The sequence below is a fragment of the Panthera leo genome, chromosome A3, assembly GCF_018350215.1.
Source record: "Panthera leo isolate Ple1 chromosome A3, P.leo_Ple1_pat1.1, whole genome shotgun sequence".
Lineage (NCBI taxonomy): Eukaryota > Metazoa > Chordata > Mammalia > Carnivora > Felidae > Panthera > Panthera leo.
The window spans coordinates 15,672,903-15,691,209 of record NC_056681.1 but is presented as its reverse complement, the minus strand read 5'-3'; the positions used below and the strand labels follow the sequence as shown (position 1 = coordinate 15,691,209).

Below are 18,307 nucleotides of genomic sequence, written 5' to 3'. Positions count from 1 at the left end.
GACCTCAAGGTTTTTGTCCAGAGCAATTGAAACTGTCTTTTACTGAGAGAAGACTAGGAGGAATAGAGCAGGTTGGGTGGGTGGTATGGAGAGGCCTGGCGGGCAGTAGGAATAAATAAAGAATTTGATTTTGACTGTTATGTTTATGAGGCTTGTTCGGTATTCAGTTGGAGATGCTGTGTAGGCAGATATGTGAATCTGATGTCTGGGGAGAGATGGGACAGGAAATACCACTTTAGAAGTGGTTAGTGGAGAGATGGTACAAGCTGTCCAATGTTGTGACAGGTTGAGTAAGATCTTATATTCTAGGATGGGAGCTTCGATCTAATTTTTCCCCTTGATGTAAACTGATGGCATTTTAACCTTTCATTCTTTTTTTTTCCCCCTCCCCAGTTAACAGAAGATGAAATAGCTACAATATTACAGTCAACACTAAAGGGACTGGAATACCTTCATTTTATGAGAAAAATACACCGAGATATCAAGGCAGGAAATATTTTGCTGAATACAGAAGGACATGCAAAACTTGCAGATTTTGGGGTAGCGGGTCAACTTACAGTAAGTAGAAATGTTACTTGTCTTGGTAACTTTCAGCTCTGTCCTGAGAAGGAATTCCTGTTATTTAGGTATTTAAAAAAAATTTTTTTTAAATGTTTATTTATTTTGAGAGAGAGAGAGTGCGAGTGGGGGAGGAGCAGAGAGAGAGGGAGACAGAGTCCAAAGCAGGCTCCGGGTTCTGAGCTGTCAGCACAGAGCCTGACGCGGGGCTCAAACTCACGAGCTGTGAGATCATGACCTGAGCCAAAGTTGGATACTCAACTGGCTGAGCCACCCAGGCACCCCTAGGTATTTTTTAAATACAATACTTAATTTCATTGTATTCATAAAAAGTTTATAAAAGTTGCCAATAAAATTACAAAAGAGCTAGTAGGTGACTTCAGATCCTTTCCTGGGGTTCAGGTCCTGGATTTTAACTTTGATAAAAATAAAAGCTAAAACAAGAAATGGTAAGAGTAGAAGTTTGAATTCTGTTCATCATCATATTTATAAAAGGAAGAAAAATTCAATCCAAACTGCTTTCCTTGAATAAGACATAGCATCATGTCAACCAGGAAGCATTTGGCAATTATTTTACTGAAAACAGTCTTCGTTTGGTTCCAGGTTACAGCCTTTTGATTCTCCTCCTACGTCACCGGTGCATGGCGATGAAAAAACCATGGTTTCAAAACAGGAAATGTAGAATTACCTGATTTTGAAAAATACCTAAGTGTATATGAAGTATATATAGAAAAACAGAAACAGTTCTGGACAGATATGTACTAAATTGGCAGCAACAACATTATACATCAAACAATTTTCTTGGGCGGCAGAAAAAATATTTTTTGCTTGTTTGTTTAGAGTTGGTATTAGGTAGAGTTTTCTGTTTTTTTTGTCTTGTTTTGTTTTTTGTTTTTAAATCTGCCTGGATTATGTTAGGGAGTTTAATAGGTATTGCAATGGCACAGAAATTGCTTTGATGTTTGAAAAGCAAAATCAGAAACTTATTCCATATTGTGATTTCTGGGTCTTTCAAAAGATTTTGTTGTTAACACATAAAGTCCTTCTAGGGGCGCCTGGGTGGCTCAGTCGGTTAAGCGTCCGACTTCGGCTCAGGTCACAATCTCACGTTCTGTGAGTTCGAGCCCCGCGTCGGGCTCTGGGCTGATGGCTCAGATCCTGGAGCCTGCTTCCGGTTCTGTGTCTCCCTCTCTCTCTGCCCCTCCCCCGTTCATGCTCTGTCTCTCTCTGTCTCGAAATAAATAAATGTTAAAAAAAAAAAAAAAATTTTTAAAAAATAAAAATAAAAAAAAAATAAAGTCCTTCTAGGGAACAATTTATTCTTCCAACTGTAGTATATAAATGTGTCCATTTTTGGGGCTCCTGGCTGGCTCGGTCTGTAGAGCATGCAACTCTTTTTTTTTTTTTCATGTTTATTTATTTTTGAGAGAGAGAGAGACAGAGTACCAGCAGGGGAGGAGCAGAGAGAGAGGGAGACACAGAATCCAAAGCAGGCTCCAGGCTCTGAGCTGTCAGCACAGAACCATGAGATTACGACCTGAGCTGAAGTCGGGCGCCCCTAGAGCATGCAACTCTTAATCTTAGGGTCGTGAGTTCAAGCCCCACATTAGGCATGGAGCCTACTTAAAACAAACAAACAAACAAACAAATAAATAAATATAGTTAATTAAAAAATGTCCATTTTCCTTCATATTTGCCAATACTGAATGAGAAATAAATTGTATCTTTTTAATCATTTTTGAAACTATTTTTACATTTGACAATTGGCCATTTACAGTTCTTTTGTAAGTTAACTCTTCATCTTAATTGTTGGTGGGGGGCCCCGGTGGCTCAGTTGGTTAAGCATCTGACTTGAGTTTAGTTCAGGTCATGATCTCATAGTTCATGGGATCAAGTCCTGTGTTGGGCTGTGCACTGATGGTGTGGAGCCTGATTGGGGTCTTTCTCTCCTTCTCTCTCGGCCTCTCCCCTGCTGTGCTCTCTCTCAAAATAAATAAATAAACATGAAAAAAAAATCCATTTGCTAGGGGTACTTGGGTGACCTCGTTGGTTGGGCATCTGACTCTTAATTTCAGCTCAGGTCTTTTTTTAAAATTTATTTAAAATAATTTTTTAAGCTTATTTATTTATTTTGAGAGAGAAAGAGAGAGGCAGAGAGGGAGAGAGAGAGAATCCCAAGTAGGCTCTGCACTGTCAGCACAGGGCCGGATGCGGGGCTCAATCTTGTAGTCGGACACTTAACTGATGAGCAACCCAGACTCCATGCTGAGAGCCTGTTTGGGATTCTCTCCCTCTCTCTCTCTGTCCCTCTCCAGTTCATGCTGTCTCTCAAAATAAACAAACTTTAAAACAAAAAACGATAAACCAAAACTAAAAAAAAAAAATTTGTTAAAATTGTGAATCCTTTGTTATATATGTTGAAACATGTTTTGTAGTTTGCTAGTTGCCTTTTTACTTTGATTATGGTTTTTCTTTAAGCACCGAAGTTTCCAAATTTTATATAGGGAAATCCACCTCCCTTTTATGTTATGCTTTCTGCCTTTGATGCCATCCTTTAAGAGTCCTTTTCTGCTTCAACATTCTAGAACTGTCCATCTATACTTTCTTTTAGTACTTTCTTTAGTACCGAGCCAGACCGATTTTGGTTTTTGTATTTAAATTTTCAACGTGTTTGAACTTCCTTTGGTGAAAAGTATAAGTTAGGAAATTAAGTGTAGAGCGTTAGAAATGACTAGCCAGACTCCCACTGCTTTTTTTAGTCCTTTGGTTGGTAGTTTGGAATGACATTTTAATCATATCTCAAGTTTTATGTATATGCGTGTATGTGTGCCTGTGTGTACACACACATAAATACACATACGTTGCCATAGTCTGTTTCTGGATTTGATACTTTCCCTTGTTATGCTACTGCATTAATGTAACTTTGTAATACAGATCAAGCTGGGTTAGTATCCACTCATTACTCTTAGTTTTTAAAAAATTTCTAGATATCCAAATACTTATTTCTAAATAATGAGTATTTCAAGGATATAATCCTTGAAAACAACTTTGACTACCACCATTTGAAAACTGCAAATTTAGGTTTCAAACCAAAGGAAATGACTAAGCAATAAGTTAGTTCCTGTGCTAGTTTTTTGCATAGGACTCACAAAGTGTGATCGATTTAAAAATATTGCTGTCATTTGCTCCTCACTGGCATAGCCTAAGTGAGGTCACAGGCATTTCAGAAGGAACATGAGTATGAGTGATGGTGATGGGAAGTCCTGACGCACATTTAGTTCTGTTCAAAATCCTTCTCTTCCTAAAATGCAGGATCCCAAAAAGGTTCTCTTTCATTAAGGCCAGGCCATTCTGGGGAAGTATGAAAGTAGTTACTTGCCCATGTGTGCTACATTCATATATTTTTCTTTAAGCCCCAAACTGAGACTTTTTCTATGTGTACATTATATTTTATAGAATATATGTACATGGAAAGAAAAATTACATATGTACGTAAACAACACACGATTTTTCTTTCATTTCTTGATTGTACACGGACTGCACGCTCATGTAAACCATCAGAGTGTTACAGAAGTAGATGGGATGGAAAGTAAGCGTTCTTCGTCCTTCCTTCGTGATTCCACCTTCTAGATGTAACTGTTGCTAATAGTTTGGTGTGTGTTGAGATTTTTCTTTTGCTATCCATACAGCAACAGTATTTATTATTGTTTGCTGTTTTATTGTTGTGATCATTAGTTTTCTTTTACAAAAACAAAGCTATATTACATATAATTTTGCAATCTAAATTTCTAGCTTTACAATGTATTTTCTATACCAGGAAATATATGTGTCTCCTTTTTAATAAATTGTATGGATATTTATTATTTTTAATTAGGTGGTCTTTTGAGTTGTTTCCATTTTCTCCCCCCCCACCCCCATTACAAATATTTCTCCAACATTTGTGCATGTATCTTAGGGTACCTACACATAGGATACATTTTTAGAAAAAGATTGGGCTCAAAGGATATGGACATTTAGCTTTATAAATATTGCTAAATTGCTTACACAACATTATACCAATTTATACCCTGGTAACACTGTATTTCAGTGTCTGTTGTTTTTCTATGCTGTTTCAGCACTGGTTATTATTTCTTTAAATGTTTGTCAACCTTATTTTAGTACTTGATTGTTTTTTTTGTGTGTTTTTGTTTGTGTGTGTGTGTGTGTGTGTGTTTTAAAGTTTATTTATTTAGAGAGAAAGCAAGCACGTGTGCAAGGTGAGGAGGGGCAGAGAGAAAGGGAGAGAAAGAATCCTAAACAGGCTCTGCGCGGTCAGCACAGAGGCTGACGTGGGGCTCGATCTCATGAACTGTGAGATCATGACTTGAGCCAATATCAAGAGTCAGCGCTTAACCAACTGGGCCAGGTTGGTTACCTGTGTGTATGTTTAAAAATTTTTTTTTAGCGTTTATTTTTTGAGAGAGTGTGAACAGGGGAGGGGCACAGAGAGAGGGAGACACAGAATCCAAAGCAGGCTCCAGGCTCTGAGCTGTCAGCACAGAGCCTGATGCAGGGCTCGAATTCACGAACCGCAGATCATGACCTGAGCCGAGGTCAGTTGCTTAACCAACTAAGCCACCCAGGCGCCCCTGTGTGTGTTTTAATAATTGAGAATCTTTTATGTTTCCAACTCATTTGAATTTCTTTCGTGACTTGCCCAATCATGCCTTGAGTATGGTTTTTATATGTATTCCAAGTATAAGACATTTCTTGTTGGAAAAGTCTCTTTTTCTCTCAGTAGTTTTAATGCTTAGTGTTGATCTCTATTCTTTTCTGTTTTAGGATACGATGGCCAAACGAAATACAGTGATAGGAACACCATTTTGGATGGCTCCAGAGGTGATTCAAGAAATTGGATACAACTGTGTGGCAGACATCTGGTCATTGGGAATAACAGCTATAGAAATGGCTGAGGGAAAGCCCCCATATGCTGACATCCATCCAATGAGGGTAAGGAAATGGACAAAACCAGTAGGGTGGTTAGCTACTGGTCATTAGAAAGTTAAATGGCTTACTTGATTAGGTACCAAACAATAAATGAATTAATTGTCTATAATTGATAAGTGGCAGTCTAGACTCCACTAATCAGTTCAAGTGTGATCCACCCCCTCCATACCAGAGGTTGTGTATTGATAGCTGTCTGGCAGGACGTAGGTCACAAATGCAATGTATATTTTTTAAAAGTTTAGTTGCTCACATTTTAACATAACATTAACTGGAACTGAGTGGTGGTCCCCTCATTTATACAGGGCATGGGCTTTCTACTTTATCAGTCTCCATGATTCCCTAGTCACCAAGTATCCTTTGTCCCTTATCACAGTGTTTTCTCTGTTTTTCTCATAGTAATATTAAGAGGAAAGCAAACTATTTTTTTGATGTCATGTCCCTAGCACCCAGCCTGATTGATTTGTTGTCTTTTTCCTGCCTGAGCCTCAGAGATATTTACATGTGTAAGTTGTGGTTTGGAGATCCCCAGACTCTCCTCATCAGAGGCACTGTCCTTTGCAGCTTCCATGGGCTTCTAGAGCAGTAAGGGCCCATCGGTGCAGTCTTCACTGAAACTATCAGTGTGACACCCTCAGGGGTTTGCAGGGTATTCCCAGCCAGGCCCCTCATCACAGCACTGTTAAGAGGCCTTGATCATGCCTGGGGCGCCTGGGTGGCTCAGTGGGTTAAGTGTCCGACTTCAGCTCAGGTCGTGACCTCACAGTTGGTGAGTTCGAGCCCCACGTCGGGCTCTGTGCTGACAGCTGGGAGCCTGGAGCCTGCTTCGGATTCTGTGTCTCCCCCTCTCTGCCCTTCTCCCACTTGTGCTCTGTCTCTCTCTCTCTCAAAATAAACATTTAAAAACTTAAAAAAAAAAAAAAAAGGCCTTGATCCTGCCTTCCTCAGGGATTCCATAGTCCTCTCACCATACGTCCCAACTCAGCTCTCCCTCTTCTTAGTACTTCTATTAAAAGACTTAACAGTTTGTAAAATGTAAAAATGCTCTCAGGTCTTGCCTTTTTATTTTGAAAGGCAGTATATAGTGGTTAACAAAACTCCAAAAAAGCTTGCTGGATATTGGAGGTTGAGGAGACAGGAATACACATGAAAGAGGGAGAGGGAGAGAGAGCTATATTAACTTCTCTAATTGTCATACTTCCTACTTTGAGACACTTAGACTTCAGCTGGGATTTGGTTGGGCTTATCAATGGAGAAGAGGAAAATGTTTCAAACTTTAAAGGTATCTCTAGTCATATTTTAATTAGTACATCACTTTTATTTTACCAAAAACAATTTTTTTTTTAACCTAGGCAATCTTCATGATTCCCACCAACCCCCCTCCTACATTTCGAAAGCCAGAACTGTGGTCCGATAACTTCATGGATTTCGTGAAACAGTGTCTTGTAAAGAGCCCTGAGCAGAGAGCCACAGCCACTCAACTCCTACAGGTATGATCCTCCCTGAGATGCTGCCTCCCTCTGTTCCACTCTCCTGCTGGCCAAAAGGTGCTGCTAACCCACCTGCGTGGAGATGGTAAAGAAGTAGAAGACATTCCCTGCCTTCTAAGGAGCTTTGACTCTAACTGGGTAGAAAAGAATGTTAAATCATGGAACAAGATGATAATACCAGAAAATGGTGGGCTCTGTGGGGTCAGAGATGGGAACTGAGAGTGAGCACTGCCATTGTGCTGAGTGCTTTGCACATGTTGTGCCATTTAATCATCACACATCCCCTGTGAGGGGAAGGTATTATTTCGGTTTTCTGGGGAAAGAATGGAAGCTTAGAGAGATTAGCTCATTTAGAGGCACTCAGCTGGGGAACAGCAGAGCTGAGGCTAGAATCTGGGCCTTCGTAGTTCCAAAGCACAAGTGCCTGCAAGTCTACCCAGTTCTGCCAAGGACCTGAGATTAATGGTAGGTCCTCTTGTAGCTCATGACAGGAGGAGGTGATTTTGGGCTGGAGGTACCGGAACTGCTTCCCTGGAGCAGGTCGCCTCGGTGCGTGGGCCTTGCAGGACGGGTGGGGTTTGCAGGCAGTCTGCTCGGTGCTGAGGAGGTTGAATTCGGGTGTCAGACTGTCCAGGTTTGAATCCTGGCTCCCTGTTTACTAGCTTTATGACCATGGGCAAGTGACGTGCCCTCTCTGTTGCTTTAGTTTTCTTATCTGTGAGTGGAGACTAATACCTGCCTCCTATGTTGTGAAGATTAAGTGATATGTGTAACTTTGAACGAAGTTTCACATGTGTTAAAGGTAGAATGACGTGGAGGTGACAAATGTCTGTGGTTATTATTGGGCTGGGCCAGTGGTTTTCAGCCGTGGCGGACCCAGTGCCCCCTCTTTATAACGCATATGTGTATTTTTAGTACTCTCACTACTCTTCTGGAATGAAATTTGTAGATAATAAAATCTGTCTATCCCCATAATTTAAAAAGGATTAGTATAAGGTGTATGATATAATGGAGAGATACAAAGATAATAATTCATAAAATGTGTGGCAGTATAAAAAGAGGCTCCAGTTTGACTCAACTTGCAGACACAATGCAGCAGTTGAATACCTGTATCTAGCACCATAAATGAGCTTAGGTTTAAGAATGGTAACCGTTCCATTCAGGCACTCCAGGAAAATGAATGGGTGGACACTACCATAAAAGTGATGTTAAATAATAACAGACCAGGCTTATTTGTATATGCTAAGAGGAGGGAAATGATCTTATAGATATTCCCAGTGGAGAGAACAAGGAAATATGATATTCTTGCAAATCAGCTGGGCCTTAGTTCTAAGCATTGGCAAGTTCTTTCCTGCCGGGATGGGGTACTGATGAAGTTTTATGGAAAAGAAATCTCTTTTGCAACCCGTCACAGGCTGAGATGCACTTACAAAGTTCTTACAAAGACCATAGAGACCGTCTCCTCTGATGGGTGCTGGGGAATAGAGAATGGGTTATAAAGAGAAAGATGGGGACAGTGTCACAATGAGTTGGGGAGACAACAGGCAACCCCCCAAAGAGAATTTCCACATGTAACTTTCATAGCCTCATTTCCTAATGTTCTGTAAACACAAATAACAAAAAAGGTAGTATAAATACTAAAAAATTTAAGCAGCTTGTATAAATGAAATTCCACAATATCCCTGGGTTCTAGGTGTCTGTGCTGATTGGTATTTGGGCCTACATCTGTTCCATATTTGTGACCTGTTTTAGTGTTTTTCTGCAGTAACCACACTTTTGCCCTAAAATCCCTTTTTACCTAAATATGTAGTTGGAAATACTATATAGTGCATTGTGTAGAGAGAATAAGCAGGATGAGTAAATTATCCAGTGATATTTAAACAATGTCTTTATGACATTTAAGCCCCCTCCAACATCATCTCTGGACTTTTTTGCTTATCTCTTGAGAAAAATTTGTCAGTATTATTTACTAAAGTGCATATATACTCTAAGACGTTTGAAAGACGTGCAGAATGTGCCACAGTTTGTTGCTGTGCAGGACTGTTCCCCGCTTTGAAGGATTGCTGGTGTCCCTCCTTCCCCTCATGTGCCATTGGTGTTCAAACACCAACTACAAGCTCCCGACACGTTTATAAAACTTCCTCTAGGGGGCAGTACCACCCCGCTGAGAATATCTAGGTTTGGCAGAGAGAGAGGAGACTTTGTAGCCAGGCTGAAAAAGACAGCAAAGCCTGAAACCCTGGTCACAGTTATAAAGTGAGTGTGATTTCACGGCTGTTATGTTACCATAAAGAGAAAGATTAGATTCATCGATTCAGCAAATGTGATCGAGTGCCTACGGGGTGCCAGGCACCGTTGGGGCACGGGTGCCGTATAAACTGTCTCCTTTTGTGCTTTCAGCACCCGTTTGTCAAGAGTGCCAAAGGAGTGTCGATACTGCGGGACTTAATTAACGAGGCCATGGATGTGAAGCTGAAACGCCAGGAAGCCCAGCAGCGGGAGGTGGACCAGGACGATGAGGACAATTCAGTGAGTGGCAGGCATGCTGTGGGCCTCGGGCATTAACGCGTGTTATTTCGAGATTGCCGGGTCCAGTGGGACGAGTAGGAGATACCAGATCAGCCTGGAGCTGGAGACGCCGCTTGGCTCATTGTGCCCTGGCCTGACCCTGCGAAGGACTTGCTCTGTCTGTGCTTGTTCTTCTCACGGTGCTTCCTAAGACATTTTCAAATTTTACTCTTTTGCCCCCACAGCATTTACTGAATTTGACTTTTTATTCGGGAAAGGGAATGCTTAGGTCGGAGACTTGGTCTTTTGTACCCTTTTGGAGAATCAAAAATCTATACTAAATATGCAGATTTTATCCTCAGAGATTCCCTCCCAAGCCTGAGATTCCAAGGGTGTGCACCTCAGCTCCTTAGGTTACGTTGTAAAACCCTTAAGAAGGAGGGAGGAAGGGGTGAGGGAAGAGGGTCCTCCTTTTTTTAAAAATTTTTAAAATTTTTTAAAATATTTATGTTTGAGAAAGAGAAGCAGAGACAGAGTGTGAGTCGGGGGAGGGGCAGAGAGACAGAGAATCCCAAGCAGGCTCCAGGCTCTGAGCTGTCAGCACAGAGCCCCGCGTGGGGCTCGAACTCATGAACTATGAGGTCATGACCTGAGCCGAAGCTGGATGCTTAGCCAACTGAGCCACCCAGGCGCCCCATGAGGGCCCTCCTGGTTCGATATGCTGTCTCGCGTGGCTGACTTTGTTTCTCTTTGGTTAAATAAGAGTGCTCTCTGCTGTACAGGGTGTGGGTCTAGAACCCCAGTCGGCATCAAATCCAGAAATGCTTGCGTTGAGATGAGTAATAGTAATTCGAAGGATTCAGTCTTTTGATCCAGTTAGCCCAATTTGAGGTTTTGTCCTCCTCCAGGAAGAGGATGAGATGGACTCTGGCACCATGGTTCGAGCAGCAGGTGATGAGATGGGCACCGTCCGGGTGGCCAGCACAGTGACCGATGGAGCCAGCACTATGATCGAGCATGGGGACACGTTGCCGTCACAGCTGGGCACCATGGTGATCAACGCAGAGGATGAGGAAGAGGAAGGGACTATGAAAAGTAAGGCTCTGGTTAAATATACTCCCTTCTTGGACGTACCCTACACATTCCAGAGAAAATGGGCTCTCCTGGTCCACATGGGCTCAGCTCAAGTCACTTTCTGGTGGTGCGGGGGTGGGGGAGGGGGAAGGGGACAGCTGTGTGGGGCCTGCAGTGTCAGAGGCAAGAAAACGTCAGCAACGAGGAGGGACTTTCTTTCAAACCTGAATGGCCCTTTTCTCATCGAATGTTGTCATTTTCTCCTTTTTCCTTGATCCGTGGAGGCAAGCACACATACTGTTTTGATGCATAATCAAAGTGTAATGAGATTCTGAGCTATTTAACATAGCTTCAGTGTATTTTCTGTTTTCTGTGCATTTAACCCAGGTTTACCGATACTCAGTCAATAGTCAGGATGACTGTACAACTGTGAAAGTCCTGTCAAATTCCTTCTAGTTGAAACCCACCTCTGCTTCACTTCTTATCCTGCTCATACTTTTTGCCTGTGACTGAGGCCCGAGACACATTTTCTGCTCTCATCTCGGAGTGCTGTCCTCTCCCCTCCTCCTCACTTGTTTCCCTTCCCTTACTCTGTGCATCACAGACCAGCTCACAGAGGAAAGGAATTTGCGAGTACAAACAGTACTAATTGAATTCTGTATGCACTTTTTAGCCTGCACTTTGCACAGGTTTATTTATTTGTTTTCTAATTAGTTAATTTTTTAAAGGTTTTATTTTATTTATTTATTTTTAAAAATATATTTATTTATTTTTGAGGGAGAGAGAGAGAGAGAGAGAGAGAGAGAGCACAAGCAGGGAAGGGGCCGAGAGTGAGGGAGACACAGAATCCGACGCAGGCACCACGCTCTGAGCTGTCAGCACAGAGCCCGACGCGGCTCAAACTCACAACCCGTGACATCGTGATCTGAGCTGGAGTTGGTTGCCCACTGACTGAGCCACCCAGGCACCCCTAAAGATTTTATTCTTAAAAATCTCTACATCCAGTGTGGCACTCAAATTCACGACGCTGAGATCAAGAGTCGGATGCTCCACTGACTGAGCCAGTCAGGCACCCCATGAACTTTGCATAGGTTTAAAGCATTAAGGCTTTATAATCTTTTCATCATCTTTTCTCCCCTCTTTCCTTTTTAAAGTTTAAAGGTCCTTCCTTTAAACCAGGGAGCAGCAAACTATGGTCCATGGGCCAAATCCGGCCTACCACCTGGTTTTGGCAATAAAGTTTTATTGGAACATGGCCATGCCCATTCGTTTACATATTGTCTGTGACTGCTTTGCACTATAGAGGTGGAGTGAGCAGTTGTGACAGAGGCCATCTGGCCCCCAAAGCCTGAAATGTTTGCTCTCTGGTTCTTTACAGACAGCAAAAGTTCCCTAACTCCTGCTCTAGACCCTCTGCTTCATGATTAATTCATTCAGTGAATTTTTCTTCCGTGCTGGATCCCAGGTCCTTTGCTGGGTGCTGAGGACACAGCAGGAAATGAAGAAACAGTCCTTGCCCCAAAGGAAATCATGGTTTAGTGTGGGAGATGGACCATGAATTGCAATTCAGTGTATGAAATAATTTCTAAAGTAGAGGTAACCCAGGGGCTTGTCGAAACAGAGTGGAGGAGTATTTTATTTAATGTGGGCTGTGAAAAGGGTGGGTGGAGGTGTTCCAGCAGAGGGAGCAGCGTACACAGAGGCCCTGAGGTGAGAGAGGGGTAGGTCAGTGCAGGGGAGCTGCGGCTGGTTGGCTGGTTCATCGGGACTGGAGCCAGCAGTTCTGGGGCCGTGGGTCCCAGGCAGCCCCCTCTGCTTTCAGTGTGTCAGGTCTGTGTATTTATAATCCAGCCTTTGTTTATGAAGGGAAAGGTTTTCTTTTTTCTGTTTTGGGGCCGAGGCTTATTATCTGTGTTTGGATTCTGCTCAGAAGTATACAGGTGGTGAAAAGTAGTAATATTGTTGATGGATGTGTTAATTGGTATAACTTTCCTGGAATGTAGTGTGCATCAAGGGTTTAAAAAGTTCAAACCTTTAACTCAGCACATTCCACTTCTAGGAATCAGGTCCAAGAAAATAATCGAAGATGTAGACAAATTATATGCAAGAGTTTTCCCAAACATGTTACTTAGAATTGTAAAACAAAAAATCTGGATTAAATGTTTAGCAGCAGATTATTGGTCAAATAAATTATGATACATCTGTAAGAGGGACTACTATACCATATAAAAACAATAAAAATCCTGTGTTTGAGGAATACTTAGTGAGCTAAGGAAATACTTATGATATGTTGTTAAGTGAAAAAGAGAAGGAGGGGTGCCTGGATGTCTCAGTCAGTTAAGCGACCAACTCTTGATTTCAGTTCAGGTCATGATCTCATAGTTTTGTGAGCTCGAGCCCCACGTTGGGCTCTGCACTGACAGTGTGGAGCCTGCTTGGGATTCTCTTTCTCCCTCTCTCTCTGCCCCTCCATGGCTCTCTCTCTCACAATAAATAAATAAACTTAAAAAAAATCTTTTTAAAAAGAAGGAAGCAAAATTATAACATGACTCCAGTTTTACAAAGTAAAAAGATAACATACATTAATGTGTATATAGAAAAAAGACTGAGAAAACAAAAGGCTGGAGGTAAATAAATCAGATATTAAAAGTGGTTATTATTGGTAAGAGGATTATATCTGTTTTAAATTTTATTTATTTTCCAAATTATTTTCTAAAGTTACTATCGTAAAGAAATCCCACCAGAAATACTGATGGGATAGTGTGTCTGGTAAATTAGGGTTTTGTCTCTGGATTGTCTTAAGAGTTCTTTTTTTTTTTCCCTCTTACTTCTTATGGCCTTATAAATGGTTGTTTACAATAGTTTATAAAAACATTGTCGGCCTGCTAGTCCCTTTCAATTCTGATTTCATTTAGTGTTCTTAGGTATGTTTTATCCCTTAAACTCCATATTGGAGTATCCTATCCTAGATACATATCTTAGATATGTGTTTGGTGTTACATAAATTATCATGTGAATGTTATATACTACATTTAGTTTTTCTTTCTAAATTTTTAAGTAGCCAGTGTGATTTGTTGGGTTTGTTTTGTAGCTGCTGACCTCTAGATCTTTCCATGGATTCTGAGTGCTTCTACTTGTTTTAAGGGCTTTAATTATACAGATGGTTATAATCAGTGTGTAGTAAACTTGGCTGGCCCATTAACATGTGCTGTGCATGCACATGTTATGGAAAATCTGCCTCTTTTTTTATTTAAAGAATTAATTTTATTCCAAATGTAATTTTCCAAATGTATTTTAAGTGCTAATTAATTCAGTGGGTTGTTTGTTCAGTTTCTGAGCTTGGATAGTTTAGTGTGTCTAATCAGAAACATGCATCTTATATTAGAGTCATGATGAAAAACTGTTTAAAAACCTCGGCGGTCATAGCCAAGTGACATTAAATAAACTCAGTTCATCAATCATCTACTTCAGGTCTTATAATTCGGTTTTGGGGCCACGAGTTTGACAGATTTGCCACTTACTTTGAAATCTTTACCACTTATGTTTCTAGGAGTTACTTAAACTTTTCATTATGGGAAATTAAAACATAATTGCACAGAATACTATCATGACCCCAGTGGACTTGTCATACGGTTTCAAAAATGATTGGCTCACTGCCCGTCATATTTCAGCCCCTCAAAATGAACTGAATTAATTTAAAGCAGATCTAAGACATCATACCATTTCTTCAGAATTAGTTTTAAACATCTAAAGGAAACTATCTGACCAAGCTTGGCTCAGAAGCTGTCTGTGTTGTTTTGGAGAAGTCACATTCCTTGTATGGGCCTCTGTACCGTAATGGGTAAAACTCAAGAATTATAAGCTTATTACTGTCCTTGTCTCTTACAGCTCAAATAGTCCAAGCATTTATAAAACTTTTACAATTCAGGACTAATATAGAACTGAAGTTGCTAGAAGTTAAAATCCGTTTTCACAAATAGGCTTTCATTTACTGCTTTCTTTGAACTTCTGTGAAAAGTTTAATCCTTAAAAATTAAAATTATAATTGTTACCCTCGATAAACCTAACAAAAAATGACGTATCTCCATAGTGGTTTGCATTAGTTTCATAGAATCTAATTTTAGTTTCTAATTTTAAAGAAATTGTAACAAGAAAATTAGAAGACTTGCACACAGTTTGTGTAGGACATCTAGGTCAGAAACTTTTCTGAATTTTTTGACACACTTTTTGACAATTAGACTGTATTTTACAGATTTTTTAAAAAGTTTATTCCTTGTCTTAGAAAAGTTAGATATTTCATTTGCTTCTGTTCTCCATTACCATATTAAAAATTATTATACCAACAGTATTATGGCAATATTAACACAGTGTTTTAAAATGACGTATTTTGAGAGAGAGAGAGAGAGAGAGAGAGAGAGAGAGAGCAGCGTCCATAAGCACGGGAGGGGGTAGAGAGAGAGAGGGAGAGAGAGAATCCCAATCAGGCTCCACACTGTCAGCACAGAGCCTGCCTCGGGGCTTGATCCCAAGAACTGTGAGATCATGACCTGAGCCAAAACCAAGAGTCAGTCGCCTAACCAGCTAAGCCACCCGAGTGCCCCTTAATGCACTGTTAAAAAAGAAAGTAGTTCACCCTTTCACTCAACCAAAGAATGCCTGTTTTTGACTGTGTGCCAGTATGGTTCCTATACAGTAATAATTTGCCTAGGTTTTTTTTTTTTTTTTTTTTTTTTTTTAATTTTTTTGAGAGAGAGAGAGACAGAGACAGAGTGTGAGTGGGGGAGGGGCAGAGAGAGAGGGAGACACAGAATCCGAAGCAGGCTCCAGGCTGTGAGCTGTCAGCACAGAGCCCGATGCAGGGCTCAAACTCGTGAACTGTGAGATCATGACCTGAGCTGAAGTAGGATGCTTAGCCAACTGAGCCACCCAGGCGCCCTGATATTCTTTTGTTATGGTTATTTATTTTGAGAGAGAGAGAGAGCGTGCATGCCTGCCTGAGAGCAGGAGAGGGACATAGGGAGAGAGAGAATACCAAGCAGGCTCTATGTTGTCAGTGTTGAGCCCTTCTTGGAGCTTGAACTCCAGAACCCCAAAACCTTGAGAACATGACTTGAGCTGAAATCAAGAATTGGACACTTAACTGACTAAGCCACCCAGGCGCCCCTAATTTGCTTAGATACTGTTTTCTGATTATTTTCCACTTAGTAAGTGTATGCATATTCCATGTTGCTGCATAGCCCTTTATTATATTTATCACACTTACCAGTGTATTTTAATCATTTACCTGGTGCTGGACATTTTGGTTGTTCCTAATTTTTCACCATTATGAATAACTCTGCAGGGAACATCTTATGTATAAATGTGCCTCCTTTTTAGTATTTCCTTGGAGTTTTCAGAAGTATTTGAATTATTTCATGTATATTTGTCATATTGTGACGCTGGTATATTGTCCTCCAAATGTTGTACCACTTTACATCCCACGAGAATAATAGCAGCTGTCAGGACCCTTGGTTTCTTCACTTATATTCATTTCTCCTTTTTATTTCCCTATTTCCCATGTTTTAAGTCTCTGTGCTACTTTCTGAGTGTTTTCTCTAAAATTATCTTCTTTCATTCTTTTTTTAGCCATATGTAATCAACTGTTTGACCCAGACATTGAATTTATTTCTGTGACTACTTTTTTTGCTTCCTAAAAGTTTTAATTAGTTATCTTTAAATCTGTTTTTTTTTTTTTTTTGTGATATCCAGTCTTGTCTTAGCAAATGTTCTTCCTTTATCTGTTTGATTATTATAAGTGTCATTATTTTAAGGTTTTTTTTTAGATCAGTCTATTATCTTGAACTCCTTGGGTCTGATTTGTTTTTTTGGGTTTTTTTTGTTTTAATGTTTGTTTATTTTTGAGAGAGAGAGCACGTGTTCATGCAAACAGAGGAGGGGCAGAGAGAGAGCGAGGCACAGAATCAGAAGCAGGCTCCAGGCTCTGAGCTGTCAGCACAGAGCTGGACGCAGGGCTCGAACCCATGAACTGTGAGATCATGACCTGAGCTGAAGTAGGGACACTTACCTGACTGAACCACCCAGACACCCCCCCTTTTTTTTAATTTTTAAAAAAATGTTTATTTTTGACAGAGAGAGAGAGAGAGAGACAGAGCATGAGCGGGAGAGGGGCAGAGAGAGAGGGAGACACAGAGTCCGAAGCAGGCTCCAGGCTCTGAGCTGTCAGCACAGAGCCCGACACGGGGCTCGAACTCATGGACCGCGAGATCATGACCTGAGCCGAAGTCGGATGTTCAACCGACTGAGCCACCCAGGTGCCTCACCCCCCCTTTTTTTTATAAGTTGATTTATTTATTTTGAGAGAGAGAGAGAGAGAGTTTGTGTGTGTGTGTGTGTGTGTGTGTGTGTGTGTGTGTGTGAGTGTGTGTGTGAGTGAGGGGAGTAGCTGAGAGAGAGTGAGCGAGACAATCCCAGGCAGGCTTACCACTGTCATTCTAGAGCCTGATGTGGGGCTCAAACTCAAGAGACGTGGGATCATGACCTGAGTCAAAATCAAGAGTCAGATGCTTAACCAACTGAGAGCCACCCAGGTGTCCCTTTGGGTCTGATCTCTGCTGTTTGTGTCTGCCATCTCTCATGTTGTTAGATTTCTTTTTGTATTTTGTAATTTTTGTTGTGAGCTTTAGTGGGAAGTATCTTCTTTGGAGGTCTCTTATGTTTCTGGGGTTGCATAGGTATCCTTGTGGGTCCCTAAGGGGTATTTTCTTCCAGTGTAGTTTTTAGATATTAATCATTACTGTAGTGTGCTTGTGGGACAGCCAAGGGAATTACATTTCTAGAAGTTGACTCTTTCCACCCCTTATTACATTCCTAAGCCATGTCCTTGTGCTTGTGGGTAGAGTTTGTCCTGGCTTCATCTTTGTGCTGGGAATGGAGTTCTAGCTGCCTTTTTATAGATGTATCTTGGCTCCCGTCTTATCTCGGTTCCTGTTCCCACATCAGCCTGAAAACTAGTCCCTCTGGTTTGGTTTTCCCGGTGGGCCACTCACCTCAGTGCTGTGGGTTCCTCTGTTGCTTTTGGCATCTGCGAAGTTTCCTGTTCTCGTTTTGAGCACTACGGTGTTTTTGTTTTGTTAGGTCTTGAATTTTTGTGTTTAGAGCAGGAGGGGGGCCCTCTAGTGCTTCCGTTCATTCAGTCATCTTGACCTGTCTATAGTGATGGTATGTCTATACTTTCTCTACCAGGGAAAACTTGGGAGAGGTTGTTCCTTGCTCCTGGTCACCTGGCTAGTAAGTGCTAGAGCTGGGAATCTCAAGTCCGGAGTCTGTGCTCCTTTTGTTCTCCTGAACTTCAATTTGTTTTGGAAGCATTCCCTTACATTAATGGGCATTGGACCTAATATAAGACTCATGAAAATTCATGATGAAGACTAGCGCTGGCTTCTGAGGAGATTCCAGAGATAATCTATTTTTTTTTAGGACCGATTATTTATTATATAAGTTATTTCTTTATTATACTCAGGAGGCTAGACATTATAACTGTTAATAATAATCATTAATGATTAGGCATTTTCTATGTCAGGCATTGTGCTTAATCCTTTGTAAACATTTGACATACTAGTCATTGCTCCCATGCTGTGTGGGAAATACAGCCACCCCCCATTTTGTCGCAGCAGAAATGGAATTGCAAAGCGATT

The 18,307-nt window shown here is 41.0% G+C and overlaps 1 protein-coding gene across 5 annotated transcripts in view; it reads left to right on the top strand.

The window, feature by feature from the left end:
• STK4 (serine/threonine kinase 4) overlaps window positions 1–18,307 on the top strand; it is a 90,014-nt gene that overhangs the window by 20,087 nt on the left and 51,620 nt on the right. For all 5 annotated transcript variants that reach the window (XM_042930859.1, XM_042930860.1, XM_042930863.1 and 2 more), the window contains 5 exons: window positions 394–558; window positions 5,380–5,547; window positions 6,894–7,031; window positions 9,432–9,560; window positions 10,448–10,634. In XM_042930859.1, the coding sequence (XP_042786793.1) occupies window positions 394–558; window positions 5,380–5,547; window positions 6,894–7,031; window positions 9,432–9,560; window positions 10,448–10,634 (787 nt within the window). The remainder of the gene's footprint in view (window positions 1–393; window positions 559–5,379; window positions 5,548–6,893; window positions 7,032–9,431; window positions 9,561–10,447; window positions 10,635–18,307) is intronic.